The sequence below is a fragment of the Capricornis sumatraensis genome, chromosome X (genome assembly GCF_032405125.1).
Source record: "Capricornis sumatraensis isolate serow.1 chromosome X, serow.2, whole genome shotgun sequence".
Classification (NCBI taxonomy): Eukaryota; Metazoa; Chordata; class Mammalia; order Artiodactyla; family Bovidae; genus Capricornis; species Capricornis sumatraensis.
In genome coordinates, this window is record NC_091092.1 from 144,062,321 (window position 1) to 144,082,169 (window position 19,849).

General features: G+C 45.0%; 1 protein-coding gene across 1 annotated transcript in view; it reads left to right on the forward strand.

Moving 5' to 3' along the window:
* ANOS1 (anosmin 1) overlaps window positions 1-19,849 on the forward strand; it is a 220,891-nt gene that overhangs the window by 124,720 nt on the left and 76,322 nt on the right. Inside the window, exon 3 of the mRNA XM_068962943.1 lies at window positions 8,967-9,029. Within this exon, the coding sequence (XP_068819044.1) occupies window positions 8,967-9,029 (63 nt within the window). The remainder of the gene's footprint in view (window positions 1-8,966; window positions 9,030-19,849) is intronic.

Here is a 19,849-nt window from a genome sequence, read left to right on the forward strand (position 1 = left end):
TATCTATTTAACATAATGTATTTATGGGTTCTATTTCCTTGAGAATGGGGTACGTATGAAAATTTGAATTTCATCAGAACGCTTTTGTCTCAGAAATTTTTTGTGATTGCTGTTTAGGTAATATAATTTCCTTTGCTGTACTTTTGAGAAAGTTTTGGGTTGAATGTAAAGTATGGGATTTTGTGCTAAATACTGTGAAGATGGAGGTTCACCAAAGCAATATCAATAATTTTTCTCTTTGTCAGTACTTTGGCTCATGAGAGGTGGATCTCTTTATCTGTGGTGTACATAAAATCTTTGGAATTTTTAGCACCTAGGACATTCTGGAAGTGAATCCTCCTTGGGATCATAATAAGTTAGTAATCTCATAGATTTACAGAGTACTTTTCAGTTTCAAAATCCCTTTCACATATATCATCTCATTAAGCCCTTCTAGCTCATGGCAGAAATAGGGCAGTGCTTTATAGTGGAAATAACATTCCTTTGAGTGGGCCAGAGTGTGTTTCCAAACACGAGTTCCCACAGTCTCAACTATCTTTACTTGCTTTCTTTCCTCAGCCTCTACAAACAGAAGTTTCCTCTCTCTAAAATAGAATAGTAGTACTTAATGTTACCTCCATTGATTCGTTGCCATGAGGCTCCATTGAACAAATCATTTTAAACGTGCTCCATAAGTCTGTAAAAATCTGGGCACAGTCTCATTCAGCAAGACTGTAGCAAGTTGACATGGATGATTGTGTTCTCATATTTGAATTAGCATTGTTGTTGTTCAGCTGCTATGTCATATCTGAGTCTGTGGGACCCCCTGGCCTGCAGCGTGTCTGGCTTCCCTGTCCTCCAGTTTCCCGGAGTTTATGCAGATTTTGGTTCATTGAGTCTGTGATGCCATCCAACCATCTCATCCTTTGTAACCCACACCCCCCACCCCCGCCCCAACCCCGCTTCTCCTGCCCTCAGTCTTTCCCAGCGTCGGGGTCTTTTCCACTGACTCAGCTTTTTGCATCAGGTGGCCAGAGTACTGGGGTTTCACTTTCAGCATCAGTCCTTCCAGTGAATATTCAGGGTTGATGTCCTTTAAGATGGACTGGTTTGATCTCCTTGCAGTCCAAGGGACTCTCAAGAGTCTTCTCCAACATTGTGGTTCAAAAGCATCAAGTCTTTGGCACTCAGCCTTCTTTATGGTCCAACTCTCACATCTGTACATGCCTGTTGGAAAAACCATACCTTTGACTCTACGGACCTTTGTCAGCAAAGTGATGTTTCTGCTTTTTAATACGCTCTTCCCCATATTGGACACCTTCCCACTTGGCAGGGGTGGCGGGGGGCTCATCTTCCAGTGTTGTCCTGACTTTTTGCCTTTTCATTCTGTCCATTGGGTTTTTCCAGGCAAGAATACTGCAGTTGGGTGCCACTTCCTTCTCCAGTGGACCACATTTTGTCAGAACTCTTCACTTTGACCCGTTCATCTTTGGCGAACTGCGTGACATGGCTCATAGCTCCGCTGAGTTGCACAAGCCCCTTTGCCACGTCAAGGCTGTGATCCATGAAGCGGTTGAATTAGCAAGCTGAAACTGAATAGTTGGTGTGATTTTCTCAGTTGTAGAGTAGACACACGGTCAAGTTAGCCTCAGACCAAGACTTTGCTTTCCATGATGCCCATGGCTTCTTCCGTAGACGGTACTCTCTGAGGGCATGCTCTGTCCCACATGCCTTGTGAAGGGTTACGTAAGGGTTAGCAGACACGTTCCCCTCTCACCAGGACCTGGAGATACTATAACTTCAGTACGAATCATAGACTGCCACCAGTCAGCAATGTGAGCATTCTTGGGGGAAACTCTAAATCCTACCTGGTTGCACAGGGGGGAAATCAGTTGTGCTTTGTGCACAGCAGTGGCCAAATATAGATGGTTTGGTCTGAGTTGAGAGGAACAGCATAGCTTGTCTGCAAGGAAGACAGGTTGGTTTAGTCTGTCAGTCATGTCTGACCCTTGTGACCCCATGGACTGTAGCCCGACAGGCTCCTCTGTCCACGGGATTCTCCAGGCCAGAATTCTGCAGGAGTGGGTTGCCATTTCCTTCCCCATGGGATCCTCCCAAGCTAGGGATCGAACCTGGGTCTTCTGCACTGCATGTGGTCTCTTGCATTGCAGGCAGAGTTTTTGTCCCCTGAGCCACCAGGGAAGCACTTAAGGAAGACATATCATAACAAAAGTGGGGTTAGAAAGGATTTGGGGTTTACGGAACAGAAAAGCAACTAGCTTCACTGGAAGCCATTCATAGGATATTGAAAGTGTTAATTGGGCAGGATTTGCTGGTTGACCAGGTGTTTGGAATATAAGTGCTTCCCTGGTGGCTCAGATGGTAAAGAATCCACCTGCAATACAGGAGACCCAAATTCGATCCCTGGGTCAGGAAGATCCCCTGGAGAAGGGAATGGCACCCCCACTCCAGTATCCTTGCCTGGAGAATCCCATGGACGGAGGAGCCTGGCGGTTGCACAGAGTCAGACACGACTGAGTTGCTAACACTTTTTCTTCACTTTGAATGTAAACCCATCTACTCTGGGTTAGATTGAATAATTATTGACTAATTGTATCAGAATTGACTCTTTTGAAAAGACCCTTATGCTTGGAAACGTTAAAGGCAGGAAGAGAAGGGGATGACAGAGGATGAGGTGGTTGGATGGTATCACCGACTCAATGGACATGAGTTTGGATAAACTCCGTGAGTTGGTGATGGACAGGGAGGCCTGGCATGCTGAAGTCCATGGGGTCACAAAGTCCACGGGGACATCCCTGAGTGACTAAACTGAACTGAACTGAATTGTACCAGTGACCTCAGATCTTCAAAACCATGACTTGGTAAGATGAATGTGTCCAAGATACGTAGAATGGTTCCATATTAGAGGTCAGAGTCCCAAGTATCATTTTCTCCTCCACTTTGGGAAGGTTGTTTTTCAGGACCAAATCTATTACCACGGTCACTTTGCCTGTTGTTAAGAAATTCTCAGCCTCGGCACTGTTAACATCTGCAGCTGGATAAGTTTATCACAAGGGTGCTATCTGGATATTGCACGATGTTTAAACAGTATTTATAGCCTCACCCACAAGAAGTCAGTACCTCTCTTGTTAATCAAAACAAATAAAATGACTCCAGACAGTGCCAGATGCCCCCCTACACCAGGAATGCAAAGTCACTCTCATTTCAGAACCACATACTTCGAGCAATGAAAATAATTTGTCTAGTTTCTTAGAAATAAATTCCAGTAGAGAGACCTGTATCAGTGTGTATGTTTGTGCATGTGTGTGTGTGTGAGTAACCCCCTACCCTGGGAATGCAAAATCACTCCCATTTCAGAACCACATACTTCGAGCAATGAAAATAATTTGTCTAGTATCTTATAAATAAATTACAGTAAAGAGACCTGTACAGTGTGTGTATTTGTGTATGTGTGTTTGTGTGTTAGTAACACCCCACCCCAGGAATGCAAAATCACTCCCATTTCAGTAAGTTCAGTCACTAAGTCGTGTCCGACTCTTTGAGACCCCATGAATCGCAGCACGCCAGGCCTCCCTGTCCATCACCAACTCCAGGAGTTCACTCAAACGCATGTCCATCCAGTCGGTGATGCCATCCAGCCATCTTATCCTCTGTCGTCCCCTTCTCCTCCTGTCCCCAATCTCTCCCAGCATCAGAGTCTTTTCCAATGAGTCAACTCTTCGCATGAGGTGGCCAAAGGACTGGAGTTTCAGCTTTAGCATCATTCCTTCCAAAGAACACCCAGGAGTGATCTCCTTTAGAATGGACTGGTTGGATCTCCTTGCAGTCCAAGGGACTCTCAAGAGTCTTTTCCAACACCACAGTTCAAAAGCATCAATTCTTCGGCACAGCTTTCTTCACAGTCCAACTCTGACATCCATACCTGATCACTGGAAAAACCATAGCCTTGACTAGACAGACCTTTGTTGACAAAGTAGTGTATCTGCTTTTGAATATGCTACCTAGTTTGGTCATAACTTTCCTTCCAAGGAGTAAGCGTCTTTAATTTCATGGCTGCAGTCACCATCTGCAGTGATTTTGGAGCCCCCCCCAAAATAAAATCTGACACTGTTTCCACTGTTTCCCCATCTATTTCCCATGAAGTGATGGGACCAGATGCCATGATCTTAGTTTGCTGAATGTTGAGCTTTAAGCCAACTTTGTCACTCTCCTCTTTCACTTTCATCAAGAAGCTTTTCAGTTCCTCTTCACTTTCTGCCATTTCAGAACCACATATTTAGAGCAATGAAAATGATTTGTCTAGTATCTTATAAATAAATTACAGTAAAGAGACCTGTACAGTGTGTGTGTTTATGTGTGTATGTGTGTGTATTAGTAACCCTTCACCCCAGGAATGCAAAATCACTCCCATTTCAGAACCACATATTTAGAGCAATGAAAATAAGTTGTCTAGTATCTTATAAATAAATTACAGTAAAGAGACCTGTACAGTGTTGTGTGTGTGTGTTAATCACTCAATCATGTTCGATTGTTTGTGACCCCATGGACTGTAGCTCACCAGGCTCTTCTGTCCATGGGATTCTCCAGGCAAGGATACTGGAGTGGGTTGCCATTCCCTTCTCCAGGGGATCTTCCCAACCCAGGGATCGAACCCTGGTCTCCCACATTGGAGACAGATTCGTTACCATCTGAGCCACCCAGGAGGCCTGTACTGTGTCATACAATATATTTAAAAGTTGGAAGGGTTTACGTAAATTCTCCATTGATGGCTTCTGTATAAAGTCTGAGTGCAAGGCAATTCTGGAAAATGACCAGAAGGCCATGAAGAGCAGTTGTTTCCTAGATAATTGGCTGACCTCTCCAGTTGACCATTCTTTTTGTCACCTCCAGTTGTCCACAATATACCCCCTTCACTCTTACTCATTGTGAGCCTGGTCCCTGAAAGTATTGGTGTTTGGGTGTCCCAACCCTAAGTACTGATTATAAAAGTATTTCAATTTATCAATGCATTTATTCAACATTTCACTTTGTCAGATTATTGAGCTGCTACCCAATGCTGAGAGTAGTGTAGTAAATGTAATAAATGTCAGAGTCTCGTTGCCCACTATTCCATGAGGGGAATATTCTATGAATATGTCTTGTATTATTGTATATCTTAAAATAGTAATGTGATATATAATTATCATCTGAGCAAGCGATACTGTGATCATATCTTTCTAGTTCAGTTCAGTTCAGGCACTCAGTCATGTCTGACTCTTTGCAACCCCATGGACCACAGGATACCAGGCCTCCCTGTCCATCACTAACTCCCAGAATTTACTCAAACTCATGTCCATTGAGTCAGTGATGCCATCTGATCCTCTGTCATCCCCTTCTCCTCTCACCGTCAATCTTTCCCAGCATCAGAGTCTTTTCAAATGAGTCAGCTCTTTGCATCAGGTGGCCAGAGTGTTGGAGATTCTGCTTCAGCATCAGTCCTTCCAATGAATATTCAGGACTGATTTCCTTTGGGATGGACAGGTTGGATCTCCTTGCAGTCCAAGGGACTCTCAAGAGTCTTCTCCAACACCACAGTTCAAAAGCATCAATTCTTCGGCACTCAGCTTTCTTTATAGTCCACCTCTTACATGCATACACGACTACTGGGTATCTTTCTAGATTAAGTAAAAACAGAAATCCATAGCTCCATTCCAAATGACGATAGATGTGATTAGCTCACTCAGCTTCTTTGGTTGGTTTCTTTGAAATTTGAAGTCTGTCTTCATTTAGTTTGAATCAGCAGCCTAGAAAGAAATGATTTCAAACAGTTGATCATCCTAAAACTTGAAAGCCTGAGACACTTGTTAGAACATTCGTTTTGATTGCTGTTATTTACTGATTAATTCATAGCTTGAGGCAGTATATGATCAGGGCATTTAAAGTTGCAGTCGTCTGTTTATAGTATTATTTGTCTTCTGTTGCCTTCATTGCCTGCTGCAGTCCATGGGGTCACAGAGTCAGACACAATTTAATGGCTGAACGACAGTTCCCTTCACACGTGGAAGAGAGGTTTGCGGGCTACCTTTTTTTGGCACACTTTTATCGTTATTATTGCTTGGAGAAACAGGAAGTGTTCTACTCTTGTTTGAAGTGTGAGAGAAATGGCTGTCTTTTTTTTTTTAATCTTTTGCTTTTGTTGAAATCATTTTATCTGGCCAGTAGCATCATAAAGAAACAGAGCTTTGACAAACTCATCCTGCAAAGGTTTACTCAGATGTTTACATCTAGGTGGTTCTTGTAATTTTCACGGTAGTAGCAGTAGCGTTAGTTGCTCAGTCGTGTCCGACTCTTTGCAACCCCACAGGCTGTAGCCCACCAGGCTCCTCTGTCCATGGGATTCTCCAGGCAAGAATACTGGAGTGGGTTGCCATTCCCTTCTCCAGGGAATCTTCCTGTCCCAGGGATTGAATATGGGTCTCCTGCATTGCAGGCAGGTTGTTTACCATCTACAGGGAAGATTACTAAAAGAAAATGTTGCCTGTCATTAATAATATTTTGATGTGTTTATTTAAATGCTTCTGAGTAGTGGTGATTGGAAAAGCAAGCATGCAATTAAAATAGAGCTTTAAATTGCATACACTGATGCTAGATTTGACAGATGGAGATTGTGGATTAAAAAGAAGATAAATGTAGTTCCTTCATTTTACACACTTTCATCAGCCTTTTTGGAGGACAAATGGCCGTGCACTCCAGTATTTTTGCCTGGAGAATCCCAGGGACAAAGGAGCCTGGTGGGGTGCAGTCCATGGGGTCGCAAAGAGTCGGTCCCGACTGAGCGACTAACACATAACACACAGGTATCTCTGCCATGAGTGTTTCAGACATATGCCTCTCTTTGTGAATGATGTCTGTGTTCTGTAAGGTATTTTTTCCACAAGTTGTCAGGATTATGGTTACTTGGTAATATGGACGTTAGAGAGGAATGACTTTTTAATACACTAGTGTCTATATTGGGAAAATGCAAGTGTGTACATACAATACCTTGTTTTCCTAATTTACACATTCAGCAATGACAGAAAGATTCACACAATTATTTTGCGATATTTTTTAGCCACATTGCATTGAACAGTTTTTATATGGAATGAATGCTTGTTGGATGTTTCCCAAATGAAATGATGGAGACTTAACTTGTCAGGAGCTGAGCCTCTGTCTGGGAGAAATCCCCTGGTCTTGTGGAGTGGTCCTTCTCCATCATATGACACTTTTTCAGATGAAAAAAAAAATTGCAGGTTATTTTTAAAGGGTGCCATTGGTTCATTTTGAGTACTCTTGAGAAGGAGTTGGGCTAAACATATTTATTAAATGGCTAAGCACCAACTTTTTTGGTTAGGAGCCACAGTCCTGAAAAGAATGAAGACAACTTAGAGGGTAAAGCATTGGACTTAAGGTTTAGCAAACAAATTAACTCTTTAGGGAGTTTGTAAAGTATATAAGGTGGACAAGTGTTTACACTGTTTCATTTAAATTTTTAAATTATTTCATTACTGTTTGAAAATGGTATTCTTTTAGAATTGCTGTATTGACGAAAATCTATACATTTGTTTTAGAACATACTTGGGAGAGGTGAACACTGATAAACTTGGGACAAGCTTGTACAGGTCTTGGAAAAGCACTGATGAGCTTAACTTTTTTTTTCATTAAGGAACCAAGAATGAATCTTTTATATTCAGTATTAAAGAATATAAAATCTAGAATATTCTCAGAAGAAATAGCTTGCCCCTTGAAGTCTACATGGAACAAGAAAAAGACTGTTGTCATCAAATCCTATAGCAATTTTTCCCCCCCAGCTTTATTGAGATATAATTGACATATATAACATTGTGTAAGTTTAGGGTATACAGTGTGAGGTTGGATACATATGTGTATGGGAAAATGTTTACCACACTAACCTAGTTCTTTTTAAAGATCAGTGGCAGCACCGAGATTTCCAGGCGAAATTGCTGAAAGAGGATCTTGGGTTTTGATGCCAGAGAGCTGACTCTGTTGGTATAGGGGCCAGTCGTGGGCCTGCATTTCTGATAACCTGCAAGGTGACCCTCCTGTTACTGGTCACTGATCATGCATTGAGAGCAGTCCTATGACAGACTGACACTTGATACCACCAGTCGCTGGTTTTCGTATATGCAGTTTTGAATATATGGAAGCTCTGAGATAATCATGAGCTTATGGGAGCCATGAGCATACCAACATTTAGATAATGGGCACTTAACCGGACATAATGAATATTTAATAATGGATAAGTTAATAATTAACTGTTGCATTAAAATATATTTTGAGAATCATATATCCATTCATATGAAAGTACCATTTTGATTTCGATCATGAGGCCTGACTTACCTCTTCTTCATTTTGATATATAGATAATGTATATTTTATGTGTTATATAAGTAGTACTGCATATATATAGCAAAGTGCATTTATGTGTATATAGACCTTGTTTATTCCATAATATTAGTATTTCTTATTAAAATTGTTGCTGAACAATGGATCCTGGCTACTCTCTTTGATTTATTAAATCGTGTATAAATCATATTTAAGAGGTCAGTTCAGTTCAGTCACTCAGTTGTGTCTAACTCTCTGCAACCCCATGGACTGCAGCACGCCAAGCCTCCCTGTTCATCACCAACTCCCAGAGTTTACTCAAACTCATGTCCATCGAGTCAGTGATGCCATCCAGCCACCTCATCCTCTGTCATCCCCTTCTCCTCCTGCCTTCAATCTTTCCCAGCATCAGGGTCTTTTGCAAGGAATCCCTTCAGCTTCCCAGGATGCACGTTTGAGATGGGGTGAGGTTTAGCTGGATCTCCCAGAGTCACTCAGAAACGCTGGCCCTGAAAAGTCTGGGGTGGGCGCAGTGGGGACCTTTCCTTAGGGGCCTTGTCTGTCACTTGTATCCACTGATTGGTCTTCACCGTTCTCTCTCCCAGTGCCTGGAGCCCTGCAAGGTGTCCTGGGACCTGCGAAAGCAGCAATGCCAGAGCTTCTGCGAGGTAAGGGGTGTGCATGCGGCCACAGGCCGAGCTGTGGCCCAAGGAGTCCTGGGCATCCAGGGAGGGCATCATGTCCTTCTGGGGCTGGGAGGCTCAGTTTACTTCTGGGGTGTGTGTGTGTATGTGTGTGTGTGTGTGTGTGTAAATTCACAGTCAACAAAATTGTTGAGACGTCTAAAAACCCAGGTGGTGCTATTAGTCAAGAACCTCGCCTACCAACGCAAAAGACTTAAGATACTCGGGTTTGATCCCTGGGTCGGGAAGATCCCCTGGAGAAGGGAATGGCAACCTACTCCAGTATTCTTAAGCTGGAAAATCCCATGGGCAGAAGACCCTGATGGGTTACAGTCCATGAGGTCACAGAGCATTGGACACGACTGAAGTGACTTTGCATGCACTTAAAGCCTCGCCACTCACTGCTTCCATTATTAATTAGGCAGGAAAATTATTTTTGTTTTTTTACTACAAATTAAAAAAAAATGACCTCACATGATGACTCTTCTCTGGGTGGCTCTTGGCGTGAGGTTGGAATGCTCGTGCCTTTTGGAAGGAGCCTCATGTTTTATGGGTTTCCCTGGTGGCTCAGCTGGTAAAGAATCCTCCTGCAATGCGGGAGACCTGGGTTTGATCCCTGGGTGACCAAGATCCCCTGGAGAAGGGAAAGGCTACCCTGCCTGGTATTGTGGCCTAGAGAATTCCATGGACAGTCCATGACGTTGCAAAGTGTTGGACACAACTGAGTGACTTTCACTTCACTTCACTTCACCCATGTTTTATGAGTGGCGGGGTTCTCAGATCATTTGATCTTCCTCTGGGCTGGCCACATACCCGGGCTGAGACTGGCCCACATTTTCCTGCAGAAGGCACCTTCCTTTCCCTTTGCTCTCAGTTAGATAACAGAGCACTCCTGTCCTGGGCAACTGCTGTCTAAAGTCACTGCTTGTGCCAAAGAAAGAAGGTGCTGCTTTGTGGCACTCTATCCTCCAGGGCAGGGAGAAGACTTCAGAGTGCCTTGGACTGCAAGGAGATCCAACTAGTCCATCCCAAAGGAAATCAGCCCTGAAGATTCATTGGGAGGAGTGCTGCTGAAGCTCTAGTACTTTGGCCACCTGATGCGAAGAGCTGACTCATTTGAAAAGACCCAGACGCTGGGAAAGATTGAAGGCGGGAGCAGAAGGGGACGACAGAGGATGAGATGGCTGGATGGCATCACCGACTCAATGGACATGAGTTGGAGTCAACTTCAGGAGATGGTGAAGGACAGGGAAGCCTGGCGTGCTGCAGTCCACACACCTGGTGTGCTGCAGTCCATGGGGTTGTAAAGAGTCAGACGTGACTTAGCAACTGAACAAGAACAATTCTCCAGGGCAGACCAGGGGCCCTGCTGTGAAGCAGACAGTCTGACCACACAGTGCCACTCAGTGTAGGGGGAGTCAGAAAGCCCACTGGGGCCTTGAGGACGTGAGTTGGGCCCACATGGGAACCAGAGCACCACCATGGAGGGGTGGGGAGGGAAGCAGAGATGTGCCTGAGTGGTCTCAGAGGGAGACCCTGCTGCAGGTCTGCTCCAGGTGGAACCAGGGCCGATCAAAACTTCTGAGCTGTTCCAGATAATCACAGCAGTCTGGTCCTCCCCCAAGCCCTCCCCCCACCTTGTGAGTATGGTCCTGTTGCCTGAGTTTCACCTCAGAGGGCACGCAGACTCTGTCCTGAAGACATGCCTGTGGACCTGGCATCGTAACAGCCCCTGCAGTTTTAAGGTCCGTGAGATACATTCACGTTCCCAGTACCATCTGACCTTCTGATGGACGTGAAGGTCATCAGAGTTGTGCGTGAACTGTGCAAGAGTGGAGGCTGGAAATTTTCAAGCCTTTGGGCTCACCCACTGCAGACACCCAGAAAGTGAACGTGAAAGTCGCTCAGTCGTGTCTGACTCTTTGCAACCCCATGGACTATACAGTCCACGGGATTCTCCAGGCCAGAAGACTGGAGTGGGTAGCCTTTCCCTTCTGCAGGGGATCTTCCCAACCTGGGGATTGAACCCAGGTCTCCTGCATTGGCAGGTGGATTCTTTACCACCTGACAAGCCCTCAGTAGAATATGTGTTTATATTACATGCCCCTTGTCTCATAACAGATCACCCTCAAACTTCACTGGCTGAATCCACACCCGAATCTTGTTTTGTTCGCTTGCTGGTTTTTTTTTTTCTTTAATATATATATTTTATTGAAGTATACTTGACTTACAGTGTTTCAGGTTCCCAAATGATTCAGTTATACTTAAACACGTACATCATTTTTCATATTATTTTCCATCATAGATTATTACAAGATACTGACTACAGTTCTCTGTGCTATAAACTTTTTCTGTTGCCTGTTGACGTTTTATTTTTTTTTTTTTAATTAGAACTCTAACATTCTGTTCATGAGCACCGGTATCGCATCCCACTGTTTCTTTGGGTCAGGAGCTCGGGTAGAGCTTAACTGCACTGTCTGCCCCACATCTGTCGTGATTGAAGTCAAGGTATTGCCTGGGGTCCCTTCTCATCTAGGGGCTCGACTGTGAGAGAAGTGTGGTCTCAACTCATCGCAGTCGTTGGCAGGATCCATTTCCTTGCAGTGATGAGACTGTGGGCCTGTTGCATTGATGACGGGTGGCTGGGGTCCCCTCTGAGCTCCTGGGAGGTGCCTGTGGTACCTCCCTGTGTGGCCCCTTCAGCAACAGATCACAAAAGAGCTTTTCTCTTAAGACTGGCAGTGGTATCCTGATCTCCAGCCTGCTGAGACAGAATTTTATGTAACACAACATAATCTCAGCAGTGACAGTGCTTAACCTCAGCCGTGTTGTGTTGATTAGAAGTGTACACACACACACACACACACACACACGAGAGATGATGACATCAGACAGGTTGTGACTCAGTGAGGCCCACTCTGTGCCATGTCTAATTGAGAGTTGGTGGTTTGATCACTAAGTCATGTCTAATTCTTGTGATTCCATGGGCAGAGGGCCCTGGTGGGCTGCAGTCCACGAATACCAGAGTGGGTTGCCAAGTCCTTCTCCAGGGGATCTTCCCGACCCAGGGATCGAACCCAGCTCTCCTGCATTGCAGGTGGATTCTTTATGGACTGAGCCACCAGGGAAACGTGTGTCTAATACAGAAGCAGGTAAAAAGAGGAGATTCAGGTCTCTTGAGACGCAGCACAGAGCTCCCTGATCAGAAGTGGAGCAGTAAAGCCAACCAATGCATGCGTGCAAAGACCAGGGGCGTGAGGCCGCCTCTGCATGCCCTACGTTCTGGAACGTGCACTCTGGTTTTATTTTGTGTTCGATTCTGCACACAGACCACACATCCATAGGAACAAAAACGTGCCGCTGTCAATTCTAGAGGAACAAGATGTGCTATTCGCTTGAGAAACGCATTATCCGTTAACATCCCTGAGTCTGGGGTAGTAGGTTTATGTCAGATCCCTGAAACAGGAAATACAACTGAAGGTCATTTGAAACCTTTCTCCGTGCAATTTCAGACATGCTGCAGTCCATGGGGTTGCTAAGAGTCGGACACGACTGAGCAACTTCACTTCCACTTTTCACTGGAGAAGGAAATGGCAGCCCACTCCAGTGTTCTTGCCTGGAGAATCCCCCCTGGTGGGCTGCTGTCTCTGGGGTCACACAGAGGCAGACACGACTGAAGTGACTTAGCAGCGGCAGGAGTGGGCTTCTGTGAATCTCGTTCTGTCTGAAATAACTGTGGGGGCTTCTGAACCACGTCTGGTTTATTAAAATGAGACTGGGAGCCTGCCCTCTACAACTAGCATTGGGCCCTGCTAGGTGCAACTAAGCAAGCCCATGAGGCAGCAAAGACCCAGATGCATGTCCAAATTGTGATATGCTGTGGCAGAAGGGTTTGTTGAAACTTGAAAGGTGGGGAAAAGAGAGGCTACTTAACATGAGGAACTTTGTAGAGAGCTCCCAGCCCAATGGTCCAAAAGCTCAAGCCTTAATATTCAACTTTAGTTGCTTTGATTGTTCTTATTCCTGTGGGTTTTTTTGTTTGTTTGTTTTGTTTTTCCCCCTGTTTTATTGTGCTAATAAATGTCTGACTTTTGCTTAAAGAGACTGAATCCTGGAAGGACTCATTCCTGGTTCAGTGTTTTCAAGGCTAGGCATTCATTGAGAAGACCTGTCCATCCTTCTGGTTATTACATTTTGTGTTGAGAAGGTATCCAGGTTCCATATTGTCAAGAACCTAAGCTTTCCCTTTCTAAGAGTCCAAACCCAGGACGACTCCAGATTTTAGGCTTCTACGGCAGAAACAACTAGACAGTTAGAGACACTTGATTTAACGTATTCACTTGTAGCTCTTCCATCTATGCGGTCCAAGCTTTTTCAAAGGCGTGAGCTTGCAAACCACATCCTAAAGAGCAAAAACCAGTCTGTCCTTTGCTTTTGTAAATCAGGTTTTATTGGAACATAGTCAGAACAGTTGTTTTTTTTTTTAATGTATACAACTGCTTTTGTGTTGCAAGAGTAGAGTTGGGTAGTTGTGACATGTCGTGTGGTCCATAAAGCTGAAACTTTGGCGAAAATCTGACCGTTCCCAGAAAGTATATCCCACTTTCTGAGTGAAGTCACTCAGTCGTGTCCGACTCTTTGCGACCCAGTGGACTGTAGCCGGCCAGGCTCCTCCGTCCGTGGGATGTTCGAGGCAAGAGTCCTGGAGTGGGGCTGCCATTCACTTCTCCAGGGGATCTTCCCAACTCAGGGATCAGACCAGGGTCTCCCGCATTGTAGGCAGATGCTTTTACCGTCTTCTGAGCCAGCAGGGAAGAGGAACCACAAGGCATCATGATACCCGCATAACCCCCCTACCCAGTCAGACTGCCATCCTGTCTTCATCTGTATCACCAGCACCCATGTCTAAACATAAACCATTGTTCTTGGTAAGTTTGGTCTTAAAACTATCGTGCATGGAGAAGATTTTCAGGGGCATCTTATTTGTTTGCTTTTTGGCTGTGCTAGGTCTTCATTGCTGGGCACTGGGGTTCACTAGCGGCAGCGAGGAGAAAATACTGTTTGTTGAAGTATGGTGTAGGCTCATTGCGGTGGCTTCTCTGGTTGCAGAGCATGGGCTGAGACGTGTGGGCTTTACTAGTGGCAGCAGGCAGCTCCGGAGCTCAGGCTCGGGGCACGGAACCCATGACCCCTGCATCGGTAGGCGAACTGTTAACCATTGGACCACCAGGGAAGCCCCCAGGGGCATATGTATATATATATATATATAAAATAACATCCCTAGAACCAATTCATCACCTTCTCATGTATTGACCCTTTCAACTTCTCATTTGATTATGGATACCCTTCTGCTTTCGCTACCATTTCAGGCTACAGGCAAAGCTAGCAATCTTATTTTTTAAACAAAAAAAAGTTACAGGTATTAGGACAGGAATCTCTCAGGACTCTTTCTGTGGGTCTTAACGGATGATTTCTCAAGTGTTATGAAATGTGGTTTTTTTCCCCACAATAGGAACATGGATAGATTGTACTTTGTTGCTTTAGTTTATTAGCTATTATTCCCTTCCTCTTAACTTTTATAAAATCCTAAGAACCATGATAAATTATGAAAGTTTGTCTTACTAGTCATAAAACGCATGTCTTCCTATGTTTAAATGTTCTTTCTTACGATTGATAGAATCTTAAATGATAAGAGAAAGCATCTTTTTTCCTTGCTAGAAGTATGTAAGATAATCATCTGTGTTAGAGCTGTTGTTGCCTTACTTTTGATGGCGCAGGATACATCATAGTTTACACAGGGCCTTCTTGGTGACGATACACCTCCCACCTTTGCCTGTGATGTTTTTGACTTCCTAACATGCCCAGTCTAGCAGGATGTCAGCCGACAGTCAACACTGGCCATCTGAACTGTGCACTAGGGGTCTTGGAAAGCTGAGAGCTCACCTACATCACGTGTGAGTCAGTGAGAGAAACGTCCCTGGTTGGTATTGAAGTTGACATTCGGTCTGCCTGGTGATCTGGTCCTCGTCAGGGTAAAAATAGGAACCAAAACGAGGCTGGCGCATTGCCACAGACAGCAACATTGATTTATTTCTTTGTGCTTTCTGATTTTCAAAAATATTTTTTTCCATCTCACTCCATTTGATTTTCATGGCAATTCTCAGGAGAAGTTACGTCTGAATTTCGCTAGGTGAACTTTGTGGACAATGAAGCTGACACGCAAGGAGAAAATGAGATGACACTGTTGAGAGGCAGAGAAATGAGACGTAAAATCAAGGGCATGTGATTTCTAGTTATGTTTCTTTCCCACCACCCTCTGTCCCCAGGCATTTCTGTCTAACCTGCTCCATGTCACAATGCCCAGAGTGGAAGACAAGAGTTTTACGTCCCTCAGCAGAAAGTACAGAATGAGCCTCTTAGGGAAAGTCATTGTCCCAACCATTAGTGTGTTCAGAGACTTGCTCTCAAATGAGAAGGAAGCTTTGAGGGTGCAAAATCAGAGTTCATTCAAGGTCCTTCAAGGAATTAAAGGAAGAGCAAGGTTCCTCACTAACTTCAGGGTCTCCTTGGCCTTGGGATATTCCAGCATGACTGGAAAGAGACCCCCAAAAGTGTGGTGTTCATCAGACTCCAAAACTGTGGTGCTCATCGCACCCCACTTCTTGCCAGCAGACCTTGTCTTCCTTCTGCTCCCCCACAACCCAGTTCTGTTGTCTTCCGACCTGGGGTGTTACGTAAATGTGCATCACTTGAGGAATTCAGGCAGAGCCCTCACCTGTCTGGGTGTGTTTCTGTAAGAGTTAAAGGTACTGAAAGAAACGGATGAGAGCTAAACAGATAAAATTATATAATCTGGCCCAGGTGTGTGCATGAGACAGCGGATCGGCCCATAGAATTTGCTGCACGTTAGCAGCCTTTGGCTTCAGTGTATCAGAACAGTAGCTGACCTGACTAGAACATCCCTGTGAAGGGACATGTGCAGGTAGAGTTTGGTGCTGATGCTTTTGAACGGTGGTGTTGGAGAAGACTCTTGAGAGTCCCTTGGACAGCAGGGAGATCCAACCAGTCCATCCTAAAGGAGATCAGTCCTGAATGTTCATTGGAAGGACTGATGCTGAAGCTGAAACTCCAATCCTTTGGCCACCTGATGTGAAGAGCTGACTCACTGGAAAAGACCGTGATGCTGGGAAAGATTGAGGGCAGGAGGAGAAGGGGACGACAGAGGATAAGATGGTTGGATGGCATCGCGGATTCAATGGACATGGGTTTGGGTGGACTCTGGGAGTTAGTGATGGACAGGGAGGCCTGGCATGCTGCGGTTCATGGGGTTGCAAAGAGTCAGACACGACTGAGTGAATGAACTGAACTGATATACTAAAAGTTTGTACATACTGTGTCTGAGACGCAAACCGTACTTCCACTTGAGACGCGTTATGGGCACACCACCGATCCATGAGTCTGCAGTTGAGGGGAGATCAGGCTAGGAATGCAGACATCATGGTTGATAGACGGTGTTTAAAATCATGAAGCTGGATGAAGTGGTAGAAAGACAGGAGCTTCCTGGATTATGCCCTGAATCACAGTAGTATAAGGATGGGAGCCTAGGAAAACCAGCAAGTGGAGTAAGTTCAGTTCAGTTGCTCAGTCGTGTCCGACTCTTTGCGACCACATGGACTGCAGCACGCCAGGCTTCCCCGTCCGTCATCAACTCCCAGAGCTTACTCAAACTCGTGTCCATCACGTTGGTGATGCCATCCAACCATCTCATCCTCTGTCCTCCCCTTCTCCTGCCTTCAACCTTTCCCAGCATGAGGGTCTTTTCCCATGAGTCGGTTCTTCACATCAGGTGGCCAAAGGATTGGAGCTTCAGCATCAGTCTTCCCAATGAATATTCAGCACTGATTTCCTTTAGAATAAGTTAGTTGGTTGGATCTCCTTGCAGTCCAAGAGGCTTCTCTAACACCGCAGTGGACTAAGGGAAGCTGTTAAGATGGGGGAAGGTTGAGTTTCCCTTGGTGATCCAGTGGCTGAGACTCTGTGCTCCCAGAGGAGAAAGTCCAGCGTGGAGGTCTAAAGGACACACAGCAACAGTTTTTCAAGAAAACTATCAGTCATTCAGTCATGTCCAGAATCCCAGGGACAGAGGAGCCTGGTGGGCTGTCATCAATGAGGTTGCTCAGAGTCGGACACAACTGATGTGACTTAGCAGCAACAGCAGCAGCATGTCCAACTCTTTGCAACCCCATGGTCTGTGCATGGAATTCTCTAGGCACATGGAATACTGGCGTGGGTAGCCTTTCCCTTCTTCAGAAGATCTTTGCGACCCAGGGATAAAACTGGGTCTCCTGCATTGCAGATTGTTTTCCCATCTGAGCTACCAGGGAAATCCCCAGAAGGAAGCAGTAATGGACTGTGTCTGCAAGACGGGGGAGGTCTGAAAATTGATCACTGGGTGCCGTGATGCACGGGACATGGGCACCCTTCATAAGGGCAGAGTTAGAAGGTGGCTGCAGAGAAAGCTTGCTGGATGTGCTCCAGAGGGGTGGGCGGGCGGCTTGCAGAGAGGAGGGTGGCTATAAGAACATTTCATGAACGTGAGTTTGGGTAAACTGCGGGAGTTGGTGATGGACAGGGAGGCCTGGCGTGCTGCGGTCCATGGGGTCGCAGAGAGTCGGACACGACTGAGCAACTGAACTGAACTGGACTGAAGGCACGTGGGCCCAGCTTCCGGGCATGGGTGGGTGTGAAGGGGGACTTGTGGAAGTGTTCTTCTGTTGGTGTAAGGGAGTGGTTTGCTGAGAGCAGTGGTGGCTAGGAGGACATGCACATTTTCTGAAAGTGTTAGCTCCTATTACTACAACGAATAAGGTTTTATTTTTACAAATGCTGGACGTTTCCCTTTTATATTTTTATAGTAAAGAAACGTGTGGGCGAGAGATTCTGGGTCATGATCTTTGGGTAAGGCGCAGATTTGGTCCAAGTTTTCAACTTGGGGTGGAAGTCATGGAACTGAAACGGTTCGCGGAATGGAGAATTTTATAATCACTATGAGATTTCCTTTACCATCGCTTTATAAAAGAAGCTGTCCTCATTAGAACCAGTTTCACAGTCCTGCAAAATGAGGATATCAAGAATACTGAATGATGTTTTGTTGTCATTGGGTGAATTATTCACTGGGTGGAACATGTTCTCCATGGAATATAGTCTTTTTTTTTTTTTTTTCCTCTCCCCGAGCAGTGAGGCTCAATTTTCAGTGAATTTTTATGTGGCACTGGGGACTATAGAATTATACGAGACTCTGTTGAGGAGAACTGATGAGGTTTGAAAATTTGGAACAGACTGAGACTGGAGGCCATTTGGAATGATTTAAAGACTTATCCTGTCTGAGAAGAAGGACTAGGCAGGTAGCCACACGAGGAGTGGAATGTCTTGGAAATTGCTAAAGCTAATTTAAGTAAATGATAAAACATATATTAAAGCACTTAAACAGTGACAGGACATAACAGAGAAGGGGTAAATAGTAGGTTTTTATGATGAAGGCGAAGTACAAGGTCATCGCTTTGAAGATTCCTTGATAAAGTCCCACTGAACAGTAGAGACGTGAAAGTGTCCACTGTTTAATCACATCCAACTCGTTTGCAACCCCATGGATGGTAGCCCGCCAGGCTCCTCTGCCCATGGGATTCTCCAGGGAAGAATACTACAGTGGGTTGCCATGCCCTTCTCCAGGGGATCTTCTCAACCCAGGGACTGAACCCCCTGTCTCCCAGATTGCAAACAGATTCTTTACCATCTGACCCCCCAGGGATCACTAAGTCAGTATGCAGACACACAGAAGGAAATGGCACGGCAAACGCACACAAGTCTGTTCCTAAGTTTTAACTTCCGTCCTAAGACTGTCTGGGTGGGAAAGACGAGAAACAAGGGGCTGTGGTCAGGGGCTTTCATTCTGGGGAGACGGTTCTTGCGTGTTCTCACCTTGGAAAAGCTTGAATACAAGCCAAGGGGAGATGAACAGGAGTGTGCAGAGGGAGATGCTGGGGAAAAGCCCAGATTTCTGGAGTCACAGGTGAGCTTTTTGAATCACGTTTCAGTTGCAGAGATGAGAGAGAGACGGCTTCTCCATGCAGCTTCCAGGGACCAGACTTGGTCCTGCTGCACACACGTCACTTGGAGGTTTTTTTTGCTAAAGTGCAGATCCTGACCCAGCAGGTGTGGGCCGTGGGCATCAGGGTCCATGAGTCCCAGTGAGGCTGATCAAGGACAAGCAAGTGTGCGTGTGGATACGCCTCACAGATCCTGGGATTCCGTGTTAAGCGCTCACTTTGTGTCACCTGCTGACTTGATGAAGTCTTGCCATTATCCTCTCTGGTATTCCATAGAAAGAAAGTATGCAATGACTCATAAAGGTGTTTTAAGGTGGCGGGGGGAACCCTCAGTCTTTTCATCATTTAAAATGCAGAGTTACAACTGTTGCCTTGCCTCTGCCCCCAAATGAAAGGTATTTGAATGGGGTATAGAATTCCAGTGAAATATTAATAATTTCTTAAAAAATTTTAGTGATTTAAAAATAGCTCTTCATTTACTTTTGTCTTGAGTATTTTCTGAAAATTTTCTGACTTGCTTTTTTTTTAAGCTGTATATAAATTATCTTTTTATTTTTCTGCCTTTTTTTTTTTCAACTTGAAGTGATGTATTTGTTCTTATAGTTTTCCTTCTTTCTTTTTTTTTTTCTTTCCTTCGCCTGTGCTGGGTCTTCATTTTGGAGCACTGGCTATGTAGCTGAGGCATGAGACCTGTCTAGC